At 62.5% G+C, this 20,011-nt stretch overlaps 1 protein-coding gene and 1 long non-coding RNA gene across 11 annotated transcripts in view; one reads left to right on the top strand and one right to left on the bottom strand.

Moving 5' to 3' along the window:
* Window positions 1-65: 65 nt before the first annotated feature.
* NBEAL2 (neurobeachin like 2) overlaps window positions 66-20,011 on the bottom strand; it is a 29,373-nt gene continuing 9,427 nt past the window's right edge. For 2 of the 10 annotated variants that reach the window (XM_072786457.1, XM_072786459.1), the window contains exons 7-54: window positions 18,442-18,527; window positions 18,063-18,345; window positions 17,795-17,901; window positions 17,209-17,289; window positions 15,751-15,834; window positions 15,270-15,368; window positions 14,273-14,874; window positions 14,060-14,192; window positions 13,858-13,977; window positions 13,306-13,627; window positions 13,027-13,109; window positions 12,818-12,910; window positions 12,434-12,608; window positions 12,171-12,307; window positions 11,662-11,821; window positions 11,336-11,438; window positions 11,018-11,171; window positions 10,763-10,921; window positions 10,427-10,586; window positions 10,166-10,251; window positions 9,493-9,993; window positions 8,661-8,839; window positions 8,406-8,565; window positions 8,039-8,176; window positions 7,590-7,949; window positions 7,340-7,489; window positions 7,067-7,224; window positions 6,839-6,963; window positions 6,613-6,748; window positions 5,732-5,892; window positions 5,320-5,636; window positions 5,113-5,208; window positions 4,678-4,802; window positions 4,452-4,592; window positions 4,172-4,302; window positions 3,952-4,061; window positions 3,726-3,843; window positions 3,524-3,621; window positions 3,336-3,452; window positions 2,650-2,739; window positions 2,456-2,565; window positions 2,098-2,270; window positions 1,909-2,003; window positions 1,553-1,669; window positions 1,294-1,452; window positions 1,069-1,217; window positions 627-762; window positions 66-534 (exon numbers count right to left, since the gene is read on the bottom strand). In XM_072786457.1, the coding sequence (XP_072642558.1) occupies window positions 433-534; window positions 627-762; window positions 1,069-1,217; window positions 1,294-1,452; window positions 1,553-1,669; window positions 1,909-2,003; window positions 2,098-2,270; window positions 2,456-2,565; window positions 2,650-2,739; window positions 3,336-3,452; window positions 3,524-3,621; window positions 3,726-3,843; window positions 3,952-4,061; window positions 4,172-4,302; window positions 4,452-4,592; window positions 4,678-4,802; window positions 5,113-5,208; window positions 5,320-5,636; window positions 5,732-5,892; window positions 6,613-6,748; window positions 6,839-6,963; window positions 7,067-7,224; window positions 7,340-7,489; window positions 7,590-7,949; window positions 8,039-8,176; window positions 8,406-8,565; window positions 8,661-8,839; window positions 9,493-9,993; window positions 10,166-10,251; window positions 10,427-10,586; window positions 10,763-10,921; window positions 11,018-11,171; window positions 11,336-11,438; window positions 11,662-11,821; window positions 12,171-12,307; window positions 12,434-12,608; window positions 12,818-12,910; window positions 13,027-13,109; window positions 13,306-13,627; window positions 13,858-13,977; window positions 14,060-14,192; window positions 14,273-14,874; window positions 15,270-15,368; window positions 15,751-15,834; window positions 17,209-17,289; window positions 17,795-17,901; window positions 18,063-18,345; window positions 18,442-18,527 (7,679 nt within the window). In that variant the 3' untranslated portion in view covers window positions 66-432. Of the gene's footprint in view, window positions 535-626; window positions 763-1,068; window positions 1,218-1,293; window positions 1,453-1,552; window positions 1,670-1,908; window positions 2,004-2,097; window positions 2,271-2,440; window positions 2,566-2,649; window positions 2,740-3,335; window positions 3,453-3,523; window positions 3,622-3,725; window positions 3,844-3,921; window positions 4,062-4,171; window positions 4,303-4,451; window positions 4,593-4,677; window positions 4,803-5,112; window positions 5,209-5,319; window positions 5,637-5,731; window positions 5,893-6,612; window positions 6,749-6,838; window positions 6,964-7,066; window positions 7,225-7,339; window positions 7,490-7,589; window positions 7,950-8,038; window positions 8,177-8,405; window positions 8,566-8,660; window positions 8,840-9,492; window positions 9,994-10,165; window positions 10,252-10,426; window positions 10,587-10,762; window positions 10,922-11,017; window positions 11,172-11,335; window positions 11,439-11,661; window positions 11,822-12,170; window positions 12,308-12,433; window positions 12,609-12,817; window positions 12,911-13,026; window positions 13,110-13,305; window positions 13,628-13,857; window positions 13,978-14,059; window positions 14,193-14,272; window positions 14,875-15,269; window positions 15,369-15,750; window positions 15,835-17,208; window positions 17,290-17,794; window positions 17,902-18,062; window positions 18,346-18,441; window positions 18,528-20,011 lie in introns of those variants that run through there. The other 8 variants (XM_072786461.1, XM_072786462.1, XM_072786458.1 and 5 more) reach the window with 7 other exon arrangements.
* Window positions 10,763-18,642, top strand: LOC140610407 (uncharacterized). The gene is made up of 3 exons (XR_012012072.1): window positions 10,763-11,120; window positions 11,392-11,473; window positions 18,426-18,642. It is a non-coding gene; the product is annotated as an uncharacterized lncRNA (long non-coding RNA).

Below are 20,011 nucleotides of genomic sequence, written 5' to 3' on the forward strand. Positions count from 1 at the left end.
AGCCCAGGACGGCGGCCTGGGCAGGCGGAGGCGCCGCGCGCACGCATACTCGGAGGCGAAGCAGCTACAAAACTAGGCCAGGTTTATTGCCGAGAGCGCGGGAGCGGGGGGCCGCCTTTAGAGATTAAGGCCACAGCCCGGCCCCCGGGCTCCGCCGGGACGCGAGGTTTGGGAGCCTGGGCTCCCGCCCCGCACTGTGCAAAAAGTGCTGTGCGGCCGCTCCGGCCGGTGCCGGGCTCCGGGCGGCCCCTCTGCCGGCGAGGGGCGGGACTTCCGGGAGCGAGCCGCCCGCCAATCCCTGAGCTGGGCGGGGGTGGGGTCCCGCCCACCCCCGGAGCCGGGCCGCGCGGCCGCCGCGCGGGCGCCTCCCCCCGGCTCCCCCGACTCCCGCCGGCTGCCGGGGCGGGGCCTGCGCGGTGGGCGGGGCAGCTGTCAGCGCGCCTCTCCCGGGTTGTACTCCGTCTCCCCCGAGGACACCTGCGAGATGCGCCTGGAGGACCGCCACAGCTTCCGCGCGAACTGGCTGCTGCGCGCCTGGGGGAGCGGAGGCGGGAGCAGTAGGACTGCGGAGAGCGGGGCCAGGACCGTCCCGCCCGCCCGCCCGCGCGCCCCGCCCTCGGCCTCACCTCGGAGGGCTGCCCCGCGCCCACGACAATCAGCTTGCCGTCCTCCAGGCCCACGAGCACGTGGCTGCGCTCCTTGGTCACTGCCACGCTGCGGATGGGCACCTTCATGGGAAGGGGGGGCGCCGCCGGGAGCAGTCTGCAGGGAGGGAGACCCGAGCTCTCAGCTGCAGGGCAGCTTTGTCTTCATCCTCTGTCCGCTCAACGCTCAACACTCGGATCTCCCACAGGTGTGTGGCTAAGGGGGGCCCGGGGCAAGATCAACCCACTGGGGGACAGGAGACAGGCCCTGAAGAATGTGCCATGGACATGTTTAGGGATCATGAGTGGGTCCCGCACGGGAGGGGGGTTGGTAGAGGGGTCGAAGTGCGGAGTACCTTTTGTTATCCTCCGCCAATGCCCATCACCTTGAAGGTCCAATGAACTCATAAATAGCGTCACTCACTTGTTCAGGTGGAGGATGTGCAGGGCACACTGGGCTGTGCCCAGCAGAACAAAGTCCTCTGTCACCGCCAGGGCTGTGGGCTGCTCTACCAGGGGCAGTGAAGCCCGTAACTTCCCATTCACGGAGTACAGGTGCAAGGAGTAGGTGACCTGGAAGAAGCAAGAGGGGTCAGCAGGGACAGAATCCCAACTACCCCTTTCTCGGCTGAGCACCGTTCTTCCATACCTGAGCCCCCACACGCTCCCGCGCCGAGCTCTGTACCACAATGTGGCCCTCAGACCCCAGCGCCAGATGGAACACGGGTCCGGGTAATGTGGCCCCCGGGGGCCGTAGTGCTGCCACAAACTGGCCACGGCGTACAGTGTGGATGATCACAGTTCCATCCTGTAAGAAGGCAGCTTAGGGTACTGGGCAGGGGTCTTCAATCTCCAGGGACATTGTCTAGCAAACTGGGCCTCCCCTGGGCACAGACACACACACACACCTCAGATCCCGATACAGCCATGTCGAGTTCAGTGTTGATGGCCACACAGCTTACTGCAGCCTCATGCCCATAGAGGACCTGCACGGGCTTTGACGCCAGTCCCACAGAGAGGCCACCCTGTGGGGAGCCAGGGTTGGCTTAGGACTGGGGACATCTCACTACCCTGGCCCCTGAGTGAGGAGGCTAAGGCTCAAGAAAGTGATGGTCTTATCCAAAGCCAGAGAACTGGAGGGTCATGGAGACCCGGGCTTGCTCACGGTGGCAAGAGAAGGGCAGGACTGACAATCAGCTGAGGGGCAGATGGGCTGCAGGTCTGGACTGTGGGGGCCCCACGGGGCTGCCCATCCAGCACACACCTCCTGCAGGAGCCGCCACACCATGCACGTGGTGTCCCGGGAGCCTGAGATGAGGTAGATGCCACAGGTGTCCAGTGCAAGGCAGGTCACCACGTCTGCACCGGGAGGGTACAAACGGAACAGAGGAGTCACACCCTCCCTGGCCAGCTACCCCTGCCTGCACCACCCCAGCTCCAAGGCCATGCATACCAAGGTGACGGTTGAGTTGCTTCAACAGCTTGCCCCGGGGCAGTGCAGTCACTCGCAGGCTGCCATCCCAGTGGCCACCACTGAACAGCAGCTTTGCGTCGGGGGCCACTGCCAGGGCTTGCCCACTCACGCCACTTTCCGGCACCCACGGGCCACTCAGCAGTCGTTGCATCCTGTCCCGATGAGGGGGATGACAGGTGGGGTGAGGCCAGGCCAACACAGAAGACCCAGGCCCTCAGAGACCTTGGCCAGACCCTTCAGCCAGCCCCCACCTTGACTAGGTGTGTGTGTGGGTGGGGGAATAGCTCAGGATACAAGGTATTTAGAGCCCACCCCTGCCCACCTCCCTCTCTCCTACTTGGGGTTGCCTATGGTGGGGTCTTTGTTGAAGCTGAAGTAGTTGTTTATGTTACGGTCATAGGGCAACCAGTTGTGGATGCCCAGCAGCCCACTGGCACTCACAGTCACCTGTGGGCAAGAGGGGACAGAAGTGGGTGTGAGGCAGAGTCAGAGAGGGGTGGAGCTGGGGTGGGCGCTGCCCCGAGCACTTACCAACAGATCTGAGGAGCCCTGGATGGTGAAAGAGTGGGACTGCCGGTGGGGGACCACGGCCAGCACCAGGGGCACGCCTTCACTGATGACCTGCAGAGGAGAGTACGGGGCCGGCTGTGCCCGAGTGGTCGGCCAGGAACCCCACACCCCTACCCACAACCGGGGCACCATTCTTTCTTCTCCTCTCAGCCCCCAGTGCTGGCAGACTAGGTGTCAGAGGGCAGAGGTCCCTCTGCCAAACAGGAGGGCATCTCAGAAAGTGAGGAAGTGAGAAGCTGGGATGGACAAGGCAGGTCTCAGAGTCTCACTCTTGGGCTCAACTTGGTCTTCCCATCCTCTTACTTCATGTCCCCCATTTGCTGGCAGGAGGGGAAGAGAAGCTAAAAATGTCAGGCCCAGGGGCCTTCTCATGTGAACAGAAACATGAGGAACATCACCCAAGGCCAGACTGCCTGCCTTCTGGTCTCCCTAAGGCTTTCAGAGGCGGTCAGGGGAGTCGACAACGCGTCCTGGCCTCTTCAAAGGAGGAACCCTACTCCTGCTCCCATGTTCCTTTCCCTTTACCTCTTTTTCAAAGACATCTAATATCAGTGACCTTGATTTAGGTTTTCCATATGCCCTAAGAGGTAAGGACTCTGGAGCTGAACCCATCTCAGAGTAGGAAATGAAGCCCTGCCTCCCCTCACCTCTGCAAAGAAGGCCTTGAGCTGGTCCAGGTGTTGGAAGATGCTAGGCGAGTTAGTGTCCAGACGTGCAAGGCGTTGGGCTGCTTCCTCGGCTGACAGCCGAGCTGGATGTGGCTCCTGTGGACAAGTGGCCGGTCAGCACCATCAGATCCCTGACCGTGATCCCCCAAGCCCCAAGGTGGCCTTACCTTTAGCAGCTGACAGGGAGTCTGCCCGAAATTACTGATGATGCCCTCCAGAGCCTTCCGTTCCCGCTCATCCACCACGTGGTCCAGGTCCACGGCCCCTGGGCAGGCAAACAGGGCAGTCAGGACTCCCTCTGCACCCTCTGCTCCCAGCCCCCACTCCCGCTGCACCCCGGCCCCCGAGTGAGTCCAGGCCACCGCCCACCCTCATAGGTGCAGTAATAGAAGACGTTGAGGGCTTCTTCCGCAGCTGGGCCTCGCTGCTTGTAGCCAAAGATGAGGTCAATCCACTCATGCAGGTGGGCAGACACATACTCTGACTCCTGGGGGTGGGGAGGGGCCAGTCAGTCCAGAGACAGCTGACCCCCCCACCCCACCCCTGCCCCTCAAGCCTGGGGCACCTGTCTGCCTGTCTGTGCTCATCTCCTCACCAGAGCCTGGCGGTGCTGCTGGATGAAGTCCTCAGGAGAGCTGGCCCACGGAGGCAGCACCACGTCGCCCACCTTCTCGTTGGTCAGCTGGAGGCAGCCCAAGTCGAAGCCTGGCACAGAGGACTGGGTCAGCTGTCTCCCTGTGCCATCTTCATGTGCTCCCTGGCCACCCCCCTGTGCGCTCTGTCCCCAGGCCTCCCAGCCCCATGCCAGCCCTCACCATTCTGGTTTTCCAGGAAGTCGGGGAAGTAGAAGAACTCTGGGATGAGCTCCTTCACATCAGCAGGGCTCTCCAGGCGGGCCTGCCAGGCTGCTGCCACTGAGTGGAACTGTCGGTCGGAGCAGTCAAAGCTGCAGGAAGGGCACAGGCCAAAGTGAGGTGGGGAGAATGAAGTCAAGGAAGGAGAGCTGTAGCTGGGGGAAAGAAGGGAACCTCCCCCCATCATCTGCAGCAGCCCACCCCCACCCTTGCCATCTGCCAGCCCCGCCCTGGGCCGCACCGGCCACTCTGCAGCTGGACATGCAGGGAGGTGAAGGGTTCCACGCGGATGAGGTAGTGCATCACGCCTGCGGCGTTGGAATAGTGGGTGCCATAGTGGAACTTGTCAATGGTGCCCGCTGGGTCCTCGAAGCTCTCGTACCTGGAGCCACAGTTAGAGGGGAGTCAGCAGGAGCCCTGCCCTCACCCATCCCGACCCTCAAGCCCGACCTTGCCCACATGCTCACTTCTCCCTCACGAGTTGGGCGTGCTTGGGATTCACCACACCGATGGGCTTGGACAGGTCGCGGAAGACGGCCGGGTTGCTGAGGTCCAAAGTTGGGGACACGTAGTCCTGCAGGACCCAGGGGAACTGGCCACCCACCCATGAAGGAGCTGCATGAGGGTCCTGATGGCCTACCTGCCCAGCCTGCCCTGCCCTCACCCTCAGGAAGATGGGCAGAGCCGAAGGCAAGGGGGGGGGGGCAGGGTGCACCACTTGGAGGGACCCAGGGAGGCAGGCCAGAACAAGATTCCCTTCAGGGAGAACAGAGGCCAGGGGGGTATGTTGGGTGCGGCCAGAGGCAGGCTCAGGGCTTGGCCCACCATCAGCGCCTACACTGGAGTGAAGCAGGGTTGGCAGACCAGAGGGGCAGGGGTGGAGATAAGGAGTGGCTCCTCACCACAGGGTACTGAGACAGGTCATTGTAGGTCCGCCCCGCAATGGTGTTGAGTTGCATCAAGTACTCGAAGTTGGAAATCTCACGCTGTACCCATTTCTGGGGGGGCAGGGGCAGGCAAGAGGTGAGTCAGCTGGACTGTCCAGCACTCCTCCCAACCACAGGACCCTGGCCTTGCCCCCCTGCCTCCTCACACTCGAGGTCTCTCACCTGGGTGAGGCCGGAGGCACGCAGCATCTCCTGGGGGGAGCGGCTGCTTAGGTAGCCTTGGGCGGGGGGTCGTAGGCGCAGGAGCAACGAATACATCTGGTTCCGTACCTGGGTGTGGGGTGGGATGGGGTACGGTTGGGGCCTGGGGGCCTGGCAAGGAGACGAGGCTATGGCCCCGCCCACCTTGCACGGGAAGTTGAGGAAGTAGTTGGCTTGATCAATGAAGAAGAGCTCGAGTGCTGAGCGGCGCAGGTTGAAGCGGCGCAGGTGGACCTCTCGCAGCTGCGTGAGCGGGCGCCGGAAGTCGTGGCCGATGCCTGTGCGGATGGACATGGGTGCAGCAGTCACTCACCCTGGCCTCACCAGGCCCCAGCCATCCCCTGCTGTCCTAACCAGCTCTAGTAGGACGCACCCTCCTCCGTTTCCACACGCTCGGCGCTGCCATCATAGAAGTACACGTGCTGTGTGGTGATCTCCAGCAGCCCTGGGATCACAGCCACCACCGTGACCAGCTGACACTCGGCTGAAAGCACCAGCTTCTCATGTTGCTCATCCAGTTCCACTGCCTGCATCCTGGGGGCCACACCGACTTCAGGCTCAAGGCTCTAGGACCCCCTTCCGGATAAGCCCAAGACCACACTCCGGTGCCACCAGGTCATGGGGTACATTCTCTCATGCTTCCCAGAAGAGAGGAACTGTCCAGGGTCCCAGTGCCCACTGACCCCAGTCCCCACCCCAAAACTGGGCCTCTGAGTGTCTTGCCAGGACACCAGCTCCTAACCCTGGCCCATTCAGCCCCTGCCCACTCCCTTGGGGCCCCGTGTTGATCTGGTTTGTGTTTCTCAGTCCTGGCCTGGGGTGCCTAGTGATCAAAGAGCCACTGCCACTTCTGCTAGACAGCTCTCCCCACCCCCACCCCCCACATCCCACCTGATTTTGGACAGTCCCTTCACGGTGTTTTTTTTGTTTGTTTGTTTTAAAGATTTTATTTATTTATTCATGAGAGACACAGAGAGATAGAGATATAGGCAGATATAGGCAGAGGGAGAAGCAGGCTCTCTATGGGAAGCCCGATGCGGGACTCAATCCCAGGACTCCGGGATTACCACCTGAACTGGAGGCAGATGCTCAACTGCTGAGCCACCCAGGGCTCCCCCCTTAAGGGTGTTTACCCCTGTCCCAGGAAAGGAAGCGACTCGGGAGTCAGTCCCACAGTGGGCACGTGTCCACTGGAGTAGGCCCCCTGCTCCCCGCTCCCCACTCTCCTGGTTGCACTCTCCCAGCCCCACTCACGCTTTCTCTAGCGCAGCCAGCTCTTCCTCGCTCAGCTGGTCTTCCTGCAGCTCCTCGGGTAGAGTGCTGACTTTGGCCTCCTTGGTCACCGCTAGAGGCAGCGAGGCCTCCTCTGTAGGTGTCAGGGGGCCCTCACCTGCAGTGCGCCCAAGGGTGTTCAGTCAGAGCTGGGCAGGGCAGGGCTGACGAGGTTGGGCAAGATCCAGCTCAGGGCACCCTTTCTCACCCAGGTTGTCCCGCAGAGCGCTGGCTTCCAGGTGCGGGTTGAAGTGGTGGTTGGGCACTAGCTTCAGACGCATGCGCGAGTACGTCTCGGCGCTGGACAGCTTCCAGCGCGGAACAGGTGGGTCCCTGCAGGTGCGTCCAGGAGGGTGGTCACGGGTGGGCACGGCAGTCCGTGAAGTCCCCATCCCTCCCGGGCCTCACCCCAGGCGCAGCCCCTCCCAGGCCCCACCTCAGGGCCCAGGCCCCACAGGGGCTGGAGAGCTGCCGCCACAGCGCCCCCCAGTGCAGCAGGGCGGTGGACTGCTGCGCTGCCTGCTGCTTCACCGCGGCCCCGTAGCGCAGCCCTTCCAGGCGCACCCGCCTCTGCGCGGGTTCCAGCACCAGCTCCTGGGGGTGGGGGACGGAGGAATGGGGTCAGTCCTGCCGGCGGCTTCCGGACCCACCAGCCGTCCTCTGGGCGCAGGAGTGGGGCGGCTCCCCATCCTGGCCGCAGGCTGCCCACCTGGAAGGCCCGGCGGCCCTGTGTCCGCTCCCGCTGGCGCCGCTGTCCACTACTCATGAGCGTGTCGTAGCAGGCGTTCCAGAAGCCCGACATGAGGTCGTGGCTCTTCGCGTACGTGTCCATCTCGAACTGCGACATGGTGGGTTGTACCTGCAAGATTGGGCAGGGAGAGGAGATCAGCGCTCGGTGCGGGGCCGGGCGGGGGCGGGGGGGTCCCCATGTCTCTTCCCGCCCCGCCACCTCCAGGCACCTGCTTATCGATGAAGTGGCGCCATTCAGGTGTGGCACAAAAGGCCTGGAAGTCCTCAAAGAAGGTGGGGCTACCGTTGGTGGGTGGCAGGGAAGGCAGTCCCCACTGGAGCCCCAGCGGCCCATAGGCACGGTCCAGCAGCGTCCGCACCAGAGGTACCAGCCACGAGCAGCGTTCAGTGGCAGCAGCAGCTGCACTTGGGGACTCCTTGTCCTGGGTGGTCGTTTTTGAGGGGGAGGTGTTCAGCGCCCGCGCCAGGGCCGCTTCCAGCTTAGACAGCACATAGCAGGCCTCTTCCCGCCGCATGGGCACTGTGGTCTGCAGCAGTGAGTGCAGCTTCACATAGGCCTGGGCGTGCAGCTGTGGGCAGCAGGGGGTGTGAGTGGCACCCAGCCACTTCCCAGGCTCCCCACACCTGCCACTGCGGAACCAACCCACCCGGTGCTCACCTGTGGGTCCTCCAGCAGGATGTAGCCAAGCACTAGGCGCAGGCCAATCTGTGCCATCTCTCGGAGATCCGCTGTGCCATTGGCCAGGTGAGGCCAGGCTCCCAGGCGGTCAAGCAGGCTGCACACTCCTTCAAAGAGCTACAGCCCAACATATTCCAAGCAGCCATCATCAGAGGAAGCCAGAAGCCCATGGGGAGGGAGCAAGGTAAGGTTTAGTCTGGGGGCCAGGTGGGGTTTGCACACACAGACACCATGCTGATGCACCCATGAATGTGCCTGTGCACTCCTCCACCTCCCACACCAGATGCCTGCGGGCTCACGTGAACACGTGGACTCGTGTGGCTCACAGGCCTCTGAGCTGCCGCACCTTCTCACTCCACAGCTCCTGGTTACCGTGGCCCTCTGCGCACAGGAAGTCCTGCAGCAGGCGCAGCAGCCAAAGCGCCTGCTGGGTAAGGCTGGCCAGGACTCCAACGGGGGCCTCTTTGATGTCGGTCAGGGCTGATTCAAGCATCATCTCCAGGAGGCTGGGGAGGGGCGAGAGACTCAGGTGTCTGCCCGACTGCCTTCTCTGCCCTCAGGCTCCTCAGGGAACCCTCACTCCCCCGAGTGGCCTCCTTACCTGCGCTTGATGCAGTCCGGTGGCCGCACAAGCGTAGCAGAGGCCCCCAGCTGGGTGAGCACCGAGAACACCTGGCCGCGCTCCCGCCAGGCGGCCTCATCACTGCCTTCCACACCACGCCATGTCACCGAGAACAGCACGTTGGTGAGCAGGTTGCACAACTCCTCCTCAGAGGTTTGCTGTGGGCACAGATGCGAGGTGTGGGGTGGGTGGGGAAGGGAGGGAACTGCTGACTCTCACGCTCTCCCTGTGGAGCACCCCTTGCCAACCACTACTGGGTGTCCCTACTAGGAGGGACAGCCCTTGGCCAACAGACAGCCTGGGGCCTAGAAAAAAGGTGTAGAGAGGACTTAGCCACTGCTTGAATTCCAGGGAGAATCCTGAGATTTCAGTGACTTGTCAGAGGAGATGAGGTGGTTCACAAAATTACCCCACGGTTCTCACAGGCCTCATGAATTGTCCTGGAATTCTCTGGAAAATGCCTTAGTATAAGCAGAGATCCCTCCCCCAACCTGGAAACACAAGGCAGATCCCTTAGAGTGATGCTGCCCAGAGACCCTGTAAAGTCTCTGCCCTCCAGGCTCTCTTAAGGACTCTCCAGAGCCTGGCTGGTGTCCTGACCCTGGCCTGACATCATTTGTCCTATTCTGGGACCCCGTCAGGAACACAACTGCCGCTAAGAGCTAGCAGGGGCAGCACCCATGCCAACTGGGTGAGAGCTAGAGCCGCGATGTCAGATAGTACCCTACCCATAGAAAGGTCATACTGCGTGCCCTGGGTCCCAGAGGGGTCTCTCAGAACCGCCCAGTGGCACAGGGAGGACTCGTCTCACCTGAGGGTTGCTGGCATTTGAGGCATCATCCCCACTGGTGGTGGGCTCCGGGAGGCTGCCATCCTCCAGCACATTGGAGAGACTGGAGCTATGGCGGCCGTGGGCAACAGGGAAGGGCCGGGGCCCGTCCAGCGGGGACGGTGTGCCAGGCTGGCTGGCTGGAGTAAGAGTCCCACTGCCGCTGCCACCACCCCCGCCGGCAGTGTTGCATGAACCCACGCTGGCCCGTTCCAGGCCCAGGTCAAAGGGTATACAAAATGGGGAGAGAGCATGATAAAAGGTGTCAGGGTCAGGGCTGGGGGTCTCTGAGGGCAAGAAGACATCCGAAGTCTCAGGTGACTCGGTGGGTGGCTTGCATAGGGCTGGCTCTGGGGAGAAGGGCAGGGGACTGGCAACTGTGGTGGCCTCCAGGACGTACAGCCGGGTCAGCACATCCTGCCAGCCAGCCTGTCGGGCCAGCAGCCGCACTATGTCTGGCTGTCCATAGATGAGGTGGAAGAGCTGCCGGGCCAGGGCACAGCAAGTCAGGGATTCATCTGGCGGTCTGCCTCCAGACCCCCCACCCCAGGGCCTTTGCAGGGAGGCCTCCAGAGAGCCTTCATCACCAGCAGGTGAAGTGAAGCCCCCAGGGTCGAAGCCCCCTTTTCTGCAAGCTTTCACCTCCCAGACTCACCTGGCGACAAACGTCCAGGCGGACGCTGAGGTCGGCTTGGAGGGATAGCTGCACCACGGCCAAGAGATCAGAGAGGTTCACGCAATCTGGAAGGGTGGTCAGAGAGGCCCTGAGGAGCTGAGCCCCGAAGGGGACCTTGCTCCCCCTTTGGCTCAGCCCTGGCCCCCCGTGCCGATGCCTTCCCTACATCTGCCTGCTCTGTTTCCTGGACCTGTCTTACCCTTCCACCTGGCCTGCCTCCTGGCCCCCACCAGGTTGTACCTGCCCCCAGGAACAGCTTGTAGAGGCCCTGGCAGAGCTGGGGGGAGGCAGCCCCCTCTGGCAGGCAGGCAATGAGACCCTGGAGACTGTATTCTCGCAGCCGAAGCCGCTGACGGCTCCGCTCAGGTAAGCGCTCATTCTGCTGCAGTTTGCGCAGGATCTGGGGGGAGGGGGAGGGAGGATCACAGGGGGTTTGTCATCATGAGGAAGGAGTTACTGGAGGAGGGAAGTCACCACGTAGGTCTGTGGCTCCGAGAGGGACCTGTTTCACCTCCCTGGCCCTTGGGGAGGGGCCCCGGCAGATGGAATGCTAGGGTCAGCGCAGGCTGGCTGTACCTTGCAGACTCGGTCGGGCAGCAGGGGCAGTGACCTCGGCTGCACTAGCAGAGCCAGCAAGACCTCCAGGTTCCCTTGCTCCAACAGGAAGATGGCCAGAGACTCCTGTGCTGGTGAGCCCTGCAGCAGTGCCAGTAGCAGGTCCAGAGCACCCACCACCTGGGGACACAGTCTCATTCTGGGCTGGCTGCTCCCCTCAGCGTAGCCACACCCCACCCCTCACCCAAGCCTCACCCTCACCACCCTCCAGCCTACCTGGCCATCATCACCTGCAGCCACCAGAAAGCTAAGCACAACCTGCATGTCATCAGTGGCAGAGCTCCGAACCAGCAACTCCCGCACCAGGCCAAGGAGTGAGGTCTGCACGGTGTGCACATCGTCAGCCGCTAGGGGGTGCTCCCGCTGTGGGCTGAGCCGGTCCCAGCAGGCACAGCCACCCAGGACCAGGAGAAGGCAGGGGAAGGGGGGGAGAGAGCAGGGAGAGTGGCAGGTGAGCTGGGGGACCGAAGCACATTTCCAAGGTCAGAGGCGGCTGTGTGGGCCCCATAGCTTGTCTGCCCCCGCCAGCCTCACCTGTAGTGGGTGCGCAGCGCATCCAGGATGAACTGAACCCCATACTTCTTCCGCAGCTTCTGTCTGTGTTCCCGGACTATGCTAGACATGTACTGGATGTGGCCTGAATGGGCATCATCAGAGGACTCAGGCCACCAGGTATCCCTCTAGGACAGGGCCATGTCCCTGCCAGATCTCCCGGGGGGAGGGTTACGTTCCCCCTCAGATGCTCTAGAGCAGATACGTCTCCTCAGATTGCCTGGAGCGGGGTTATCGCTTCTCAGAAACTCTACCCCCCCGCCCCGCCTCTCCCGGTGGCATCCCCTCCTCCGAGTCCCCACACCTACCAAGGCGCACGGCAAAGTCACTGGGGCTCCAGAGGTGGAAGTTGAAGAGCAAATGCTGGTAGAGCAGGTACAGGAGGGGCCCACTGCCCTCTGCTGCCACCTGCTCCATCAGCAGCTGGGCAGACATGAGCACGTTCATGTCCATGGCCCAGCTGGGAACCTGGAGTGGAAGGAGCCAGGGTGAGGTGGCAGGCCCGGGCCGCGTGCCACTGAGCCTCCCAGCACCCACCCTGCCCCGCACAGGCGGAGGGGTGCGAGCACCCTGCCTGCTCAAAATCCGTCTGCAGCTCCCGGCTGCCTCTGAGGTACAAGCTTCCCAGACTGCTGTGCGGGTCCCCTGCCCCAGTGGGTGCTGGCACTTCCACCAGACCCTGTCAGCCGAACCCTGCCAAGCCTGGCAAGGCCCCGCTCTGATGCCACCACCTCTCCCAGGAGGCTCTCCCTAAGGACGCAGGTTCCCCTTCACCCAGTCCCCTCGGTCAGACAGCGCAGCACCCAGCCCGCCCTACCTTACGCAGGAGGGCCCCAATGATGGCAGGCCCCTGGCACTGCACCAGGCTCTCCTGGTTCACAGCATGGCCCTGCAGGAAGTTCCGCAGCATCAGCAGAAAGGCAGCCACGGCATTCCTCTCCATGCGCACCTCTACTGGCCACCAGGAAGGGGACAGATGTGTGTCAAGGGCCTGCCAGTGGCAGAGACCTCAAGCACGCCAGCCTTCTTATCATGCCAGGATGCTCTCGCCACCCTAACCCAGGCACCAGGGCTTCTTACCTGAGGACTTGCCCAGTGGGAGAAGCAGGCCCTGGGTATTGTGGCCAGAGGTCAGTTCAGGCCCCACAAGGTCATGTGTCTCGGCTGGACCTGCCTCGGCCTCTTGGGGCTGTGAGGCCACTCGCTCCAGCAGGGGCAACAGGGCAGCCATGCCTCCCACACAAGTCACCACGTCCTAGGGGAAAGGCTAGCTGTATGAGGGCAGCTCCGAGCCATTTCCTGCCCCACTCTGCCATAGCAGGCTTTCCCGGCTGGGAAGCTGGGTCCAGGGGAGGTGGCTTCCCCAAAGACCTTCCAGGGCATGGTGTGGCTCCCCAGCCCGCCCTGCACACACACGTGCCCGTGCTCAGGCTCCCCGCACTCCCTGCCCGTGCACACACACACCTTCACGTCCCAGGTCTCCACCCTGTGGCCCGTCAGGCGGCCATCCAGCCCATGGCCAGGGGACAGGTCCAGGCAGATGTTATTCCTACAGGCCTGGGGGCAGGGGGTGGGCAGGTGGCAAGGGTCAGGTGGAAGGCAAGGCGGCACATGGAGTGTGGGGGCCAAGGGCAAGGTAGTAGGGTCGAACCAGTTGCCCCCCCACCTGATACCTGAGGTGAGTAATGGAGGAGCAGCTTGGTGCTAAGCTCATGCAGCTCACTCTCGGGCTTGAAGGGTGCCACCTCATTGGGCCCTGGGGGGAGGGGTGGGCAGAGGGCTTCAGAGCTGGCTGGGCCTCTGGCCAAACCCCATCCAGAGCCTCCCTCTTCTCTTGGCTGATCAGAGGACATATACCCCCAGGGGTGCCTTCTTCCTCCTAGATCCCTGAGCACTTTATGAGCCCCGACTACCCGGGGCTGGGGCAGGGCCCAGTGGGTGGGGGTGCTCACCCAAGGTGAACAGGGCCCGCAGGGCCGCTGGCGGCAGCACTTCATGGAAGATGACTATGGTCCCTAGCTCCCCCTCCAGGGATGTGGGGCTGCCCCACCGAGTGTCCTGTGTGCCTGCAAGGGTGGAGCTGATGGTGCCCTCCTGCAGGGGGGCCACCAGTCCAGACCCCCAGCCAAGCCCTGCGGTGGCTGGGACTGACTGGGAGCGGGAAAAGGAGGGATGCGCGTGAGCCAGGGCAGCAGGGACCGGTGGCGTGGGTGGCCCCGTGGTGGTGGTCGTTGTGCGGTGCCCAGCGGAGCCGATGCAGCAGGAGGAGAAAGGCTGCGGGGCCAGGGTTGGGGAAGTGGTCAAGTCACAGCAAAGCCTGAGGTTCCACCTGCATCCAGGTCCTCACAGAGACCCCCCCCGCCCCCCGCCACGGCTGCACAGACCCCAGAGGCTGAAGGTTGAGGCCTACATGGCAGAGGCGGGGGGAACACTGGGGCTCCAGGCTTCACCCTCTCCAAGATGCCCCAGCTCCCCAAGGCCTCCCCAAACCCTGCATGGCACACCTCACTGAGAGAGGGGCAGCGAAGGGGCGCCGTCTGGACCAGCTGGCCATCTTTGTAGACGTGGACCAGGTTTTGGCTGAAGGGCCGGCGCCCAGGCACATGGACGATGGCCACACAGTGCTGGAAGAGAAGCCACAACATCAGGCTGCGGGCCGGCACCTGGCGTCCCCTCCGCCCCGGACCGTACGGGAGAGAGGCTCACCCAGGCAGAGTCGGCAAAGGACACCTCAGGCAGGCTCATGGTCAAGTACTCCTTCCGGGTACACACGGCCACCACGAGCGTGCCGGCTGCTGTGAAGAAGGCCTCAAACCCCGAGCCGCTGCTGGTGAAGAAGCTGCGGGGGCCAGGCGAGCCCGTTAGTCCGCTGCTCGCCCACTCGCCCTGCCACGGCCCCCGCTCCCGGCAGCCACCCACCTGTACAGCTGCTTTCGCTGGGGTGGCCGGGAGGGGGCCGGGCCAGGGGCCGCGGCCACGGGGTGCAGACAGAGCCAGGCGTGGAAGGTGAAGCCGGGTCCCGGCCATCGCTGCACGGGCGGCACCATGATACCCGCCATGCCGGGCGTCAGGTCGAAGTAGTGTAGGGCGCGCGCGCCGCCCTGGTGCCGGGCCATGCCCGATAACGCGCGGATGACGGCACCGGCGTGTCTGGCGTTCCCGGCCTCGGCCCCAGCCGGCCCGGAGTCCAGTCCTGCGGGGGGGCGTAGCAGGCAGCGCAGCTCCAGGGGCCTTAGAGACACGCGGCCCAGCGCTTGCAGCAATGCCAACAGCTGCTCCTGGCAGTGGGCCCCCAAGGCTGCCCCCGCGCCGAGTGTCTCCAGCAGGTGGCCCACCAGGCCTGCCTGCACGCACGTGGCCCTGCTGGCAGGGCAGCTGTCACAGAGCCACCGAAGGCGTTGTGCGAGGAAGAGCCGCAGCTCCGCCGTGGGCAGCGCCGGCAGCCACTGCATCAGCATCAGTACCGGCTGCTCGTTGAGGATTGGTGGCGGCGGACATATGCTGTGGTCGCCCTCCACAGCCTGGGGATAGAGAGAACAGACAGCTCCTGGGCAACAGGCATGGGGCGGGCCACCCTGCCAACCGCGGGACTTCCCTGTTTCGGGGCATGTGCCTTCAGCCCAGGAGAGCAACACAAGCTACCCCATGATGGGCCTCCAGCACCATTAACCTCCCAAGCCTTAGCTTTGGGTCTGGGATGGCCTAACACCCAGCTGTATGTTCCCTGGATGATCTCGGGGTCTCGCTCGCATGCACCAGATCTTCATCCTGGTGACAGGACACCTGTGGTCAGGTCACAGGTCGTACTGTGTGATCCCCACGGCCGACAGAGCCCCTACGGCAGAGAGCTCACCTTCCATGGTAACTCAGTCCTGACCGCCCTCGGGACCCTGACCCCACACACCACTGCCCTCACCATGTTGAGTAGCTCCTGTAGCAGCCGGTGCGTGGGGGGACCGTGGCTCTGCAGAACCTCGTGCAGGTGAGGGAAGCCGATGCGCTCTTTAAACACCTCCTGTGCAGGGTTGTGTGGGGAAGAGGGGAACATGCATGTGGGCCCCAGGGCCAACCCACACCCCATGGAAACCCTGGAGGAAGGACCATCTTTCAAGGCTCCCACACCTGGCTCTGCTTCTGGGTCATGACGCTAGAGAGGGCAAGGGGGCTGAGGATGGATGCGGGGATGAGGGTCCCCCTCGGAAGGCTACAGATCATCCCCAGTCCAGCCCTGACCTAGGATATCCAGCTGACAGCACTGAGCTGCACCCCACAGGGCAAGATGGTCGCTTCCTCAGCTCCCTTGCTCTAACAGCCACCAACCAGAGCAGTTCTGGGGACACGTGGTCAGATTAACCCCACCCCACACCCCTACCATAGCCAGACTGCGGCGTCCTCACCTTGGCTGAGGGGGAGCCGCTCATGATGCAGGTCAGGACCCTGACCACATGCACTGCAATGGCATCTGTGTCCTGGTCCAATACCTTAGGATGGGGAGGGCCAGTCAGAAGAAGCAGGTACCAAGGTGTCACAGCGGGCAGCCCCCTGCTCCTGGTGTAGGGCCAGGACACGTAGCTGAGCTGGCTGGAGGCCTTGGGAGCGTGGTACCAGGCCTCCTGCTCCTTGTCTGAACTAATGTGACCCTCACTCTGACCCTATGCCAAGCAGCTTGGCAAGACCCACTTTGACAAAGAGGCCAGGGAAGAGACCAGGACCGGGAATGGCCTCCCTGGGACAGATCAACAGGGTACTCTCTCGCCATACCCCTTTGTCCCCCACTGTCTGGTAGGCTTGCAGGCCTCTGTCCCCACCCATTCCCCCCCATGCTAGACACACATGTGCAGGCAGGCAGGCAGGCAAGTGCTCCATCACCCATGATTGACAAGGGGGTGGGAAATGTGGGGATGATCAATCACAGGATGTGAGAACCAGAAGAACCTTCGAGACCTTTGGGTCCTACCCTGCCCCTTGCCCCGAGATCCAGGTGGGGACACTGAGGCCCACCTTGGCTGACATCTAGAAACATGCTGCTCACTTGCCCTACCCCACCCCTGAGGGTTGAGGGATCAGGAGGGCTTAGAGAATTTGCCAGGCTGCCAGGGTGCATTTTGGCTCCATGGGGCCTGACTCCCCAAGTGACCTCATACCACCTTCAGGGCCTTAATTTCATATCTGTAAAAACCAGGGGTCTCACCTGCCCTTGCCTGTTTTGTAGACAAATAGATATGCAGGTTCTCAGAAAAGACAAGTGCAATAGCCACAGAAAGGCTGCCTCATGAAGACAAAGCTGGGGGCCTCTGGAGGTGGGGGCCCAGGGGTTAAGCCAACAGGGAGAGGGTTCTCCGTGCAGAGCCCCCAAATGACAGCTGGCAGTTTCTTACAGCTCCCTTGGAAGGTGAGGCAGAGAGAGCATCATAAGGGGATGAAGGACTCCCAGTGACCTACCTAAGGGAAGTACAAGGATCCATGGGAAGAAGTGGCCCCGTGTGGAAGACTTCCTTATCTGTGAGGGGCCACAGCCAAGTCCCATAGTATCTGGGCTTCAGTTCCCCTTTTGGGACTGGGGGCAGGTGGTTGAGTTTCGAAGGTTCCTTCCAGCTTGGCCAAGCCAAACCCTAGCTCCCAATACTAATACTAAGTAGGGCACAGATCACTGCTACCCATTCCCTAGGATAAGGGTCTAGAAGGTGGATGACACAGCATGGGGGACCCAGCCCCATCACTACCAGGCCACAGCAGGCCTTATGCATGTATCAGCTCCTTCCCCCTGCAGAGGCAGTAAGGGCTCAAAGAGGGAGGCGCAGGTGGTGGGTGCCCAGGGAGGCGAGTGCCTGAGCAGGTCAGCCCCAAGGTGGTACCTTCTGGACATCGGGCTCGGTCAGTAACCGGGTAGCCAGGTCACTGTCCCCCTCAGGGGGCGCCCGGGCCTGCAGGTACAGCTGTGGGGAAGGGGGAGGGCACAAGGTAGAGGAGGCAGAGGAGAGAGAAGAGGAGGAAGACGGGGAGAGGGATGGGGTTAGAGCAGGACCAGGGGCAGCAGCTAGGGCTCTGCCCCCGAGGCAAGGCTATGTGTGCCGTGACACCCAGGCAGAGAGCTGGGTCCGGCACCAAGGAAGGCAGGGATCTGAGAGCTGCCCATGCCCTGCTCAGAACAGAGTTGGGCGCGGGAGGCAGGTAAGTGGGCAGCAGTAGGTACTCTAAAACAGCCGAGCCCTCCTCCTGCCCCTGGACTTGGGGCTGGGGAAAGAGGGACGAAGGGCCAGGGCAGCTCCTGTCCTTCCATGACATCTCCCTCCTGTGGGGTGCAGAGCCATCCTGAGCCTCGGGCCATCCCCCCAGACACAATCCCCCAGGCCAGTCCAGCCCAGACTGGCTCAGCAGCAGTGTGGCCCCCAAAAGTGGTTCCAGGCCCCCCACCCCCACCCCGAGCTGGGCCCCGCCCACCTTGCTGTTCTGGATGAGGCGAGTCAGGTGTTCGAAGCAATTGTTGCTGAGGAAGGTGGCCTGTAGCACCGGCCGGTCCTCACATACCAGCATCCTGGGGATGGCGTCTGTGGAGGGGTCTAGGGTCAGCCCTGCTCAACCCCCTATCAGCAACCTGTCCTCTCAGCCTTAAACCTTCTTCCCATGCTGCCCGGTCCTGCCTTCCATCATCACTTAGACTTTCCCCTGCTAGAGCCACCTCCCCAAGAGCCTGGGAGCCCATACCCACCGAGCATGCTGACCCGTAGGGTGACAAGGGCCTCTTCAGGGCCTGGGCTTGGGCCCGCTGGCCAGTCGGCATTAAGGATGCGGAAGTAGCCCTCAAGCAGGGTGCGGAGCTCTGGCCCACGAGGGGGTGTGCGGCTGGCATGCAGGACATGTACTGCCCCCACGAGTGCCTCCAGCGCCAGGGGCACTAGGCGGGGGTCCTGGGCTGGCCCATGGTCCCAGCCCCGTACCACACCCAACAGGCCCTGCACAGAGCCAGCGCTCACAGCCATCTGCCCGTTCTCCTGCAGGTGTGGGCAGAGATGCCAGTGGTCAAGGGGCTCGACCAGCAGAGACCCTGAGATGGCCACCCTCTGGTCCACAGGCTCCTCCTGGCTTACCTTCCCTCCCGCAAGGACAGCACCAAAGAGATGGACGAGACGCAACAGCAGCATGGGAGGCAAGCCATCTGCATCCTGCAGGCTCTCTGGATGGGGTGGGTGCACAGGACAGGACAATATCACCAAGTTTGCAGGGGACTACCCAAGAGGAGGGTGTCCTGGGTTGGGGTAGAGGGCTGGGACACCCAGTGTAAGGGAAAAGACCTGGTTCTATATTTGGGATTCCAAAATGTTATGGTTCCATGCTGGCGGGGGCATCTAGGGAAGACAGGGCCTTTCTTTGGGGAGCTTGAAGGGGATATGGTCCTGCCCTGAGAGCTTAGCCAGTTCCCCAGACCTTAATCCCCAAAGTGGGGACCCCAGGGTAAGCACACACACCACACCACTCTCCACCCCACTTCCCTGTGGCAACCCAGGGTTTGGCTTCTCAGATACAAATCTGGTCCTGCTACCCTGTGACAGTTGGAACTTCCTGTAACCTGCTCTGGGGACCTTGCTGTGTCTATCATACAGATGCCCCTCACCCCCACCCATGCCCCCAGTGGGGACTTCTAGGGGCTTTCAGGGTTTCATATGTGGGAGGCCCACCTGGCCCTGCTCCAGCAAAGCTGGACAGGATGCCAGGCCACAGACTGCAACACAGAGAGCAGATGGGACCAGCCCTGGGTCACATGAGTGGTGTCAATGGTGGGAGTGGGGGAGTGGGGGAGTGGGGGAGTGGGGGGCAAGAGCAGGGCTCACTAGATTCAGGTGGCATGGGATGGGACAGCTCCTGGGCACAGGGCTTATGAGCTGAAGCCTGAGAATGCAGGTAGCCCAGAAAGGGTGAGGAGACAGTAAGGAAAGATGTGGGATAATTTGGGGACGGAGAGGACAGGGTGCAGAGGGCAAGTTGGAAAGGAAGGCTGTGGGAGGAGCAGGATCTGATCCTGAGATGCCAGGCCACCAGTGAGGGATTTATGGCAACAGGAACAAAATCCAGTCTGTTCTGAGAAGAGCACTCAGCCTGTGGGAGAATGGAGGCAGGGACCTCCCCGCTCTCCCCTCTTGGAGCTGCTGCCCCTGCTACAGACCTCAGGCCTGCGGCCACGTGGTCTACCCCAGCACCACTTAGACACCGTCTGTCCTCACAGGACACCGCCTGTTACCAAGCCTGACCTGCCCCTGTCCAGATATATCCTGCCCCATCCCATCTAAAGTCCCGGCCAGTTTCCCTCTGATGAGAGGGAAGAGAGTCCCCTGGGGGCAGAGGTGGCCAGAGATGTCCTGGGGGTCAGCTCCTCCAGGGCTGCGGGAGCAGGAAGTGGAGACAGTGCGGATGGATGTTGTCTAAAGGACGGTAAAAGGATTGGACTGGGGAGTTTTAAGATGGTCCGATCAGAGTGAGATCCAAGTGGCTGCAGAGACCCAGGAGGCAGGAGGGAAGGAGGAAGGGAAACTGATCTTCCCCTACCGGATGGGAGGCCTTCACTCCAAGCCCAGAAAAGAAAGTACCCATTTCACCCAGAGATGCCCTTTCTGTCCCTTCTGGCCCCGAACTCCTGGGCTCTGGAGTCCCCCCTTGGTTTCC

The sequence above is a fragment of the Canis lupus genome, chromosome 19, assembly GCF_048164855.1.
Source record: "Canis lupus baileyi chromosome 19, mCanLup2.hap1, whole genome shotgun sequence".
Classification (NCBI taxonomy): domain Eukaryota; kingdom Metazoa; phylum Chordata; class Mammalia; order Carnivora; family Canidae; genus Canis; species Canis lupus.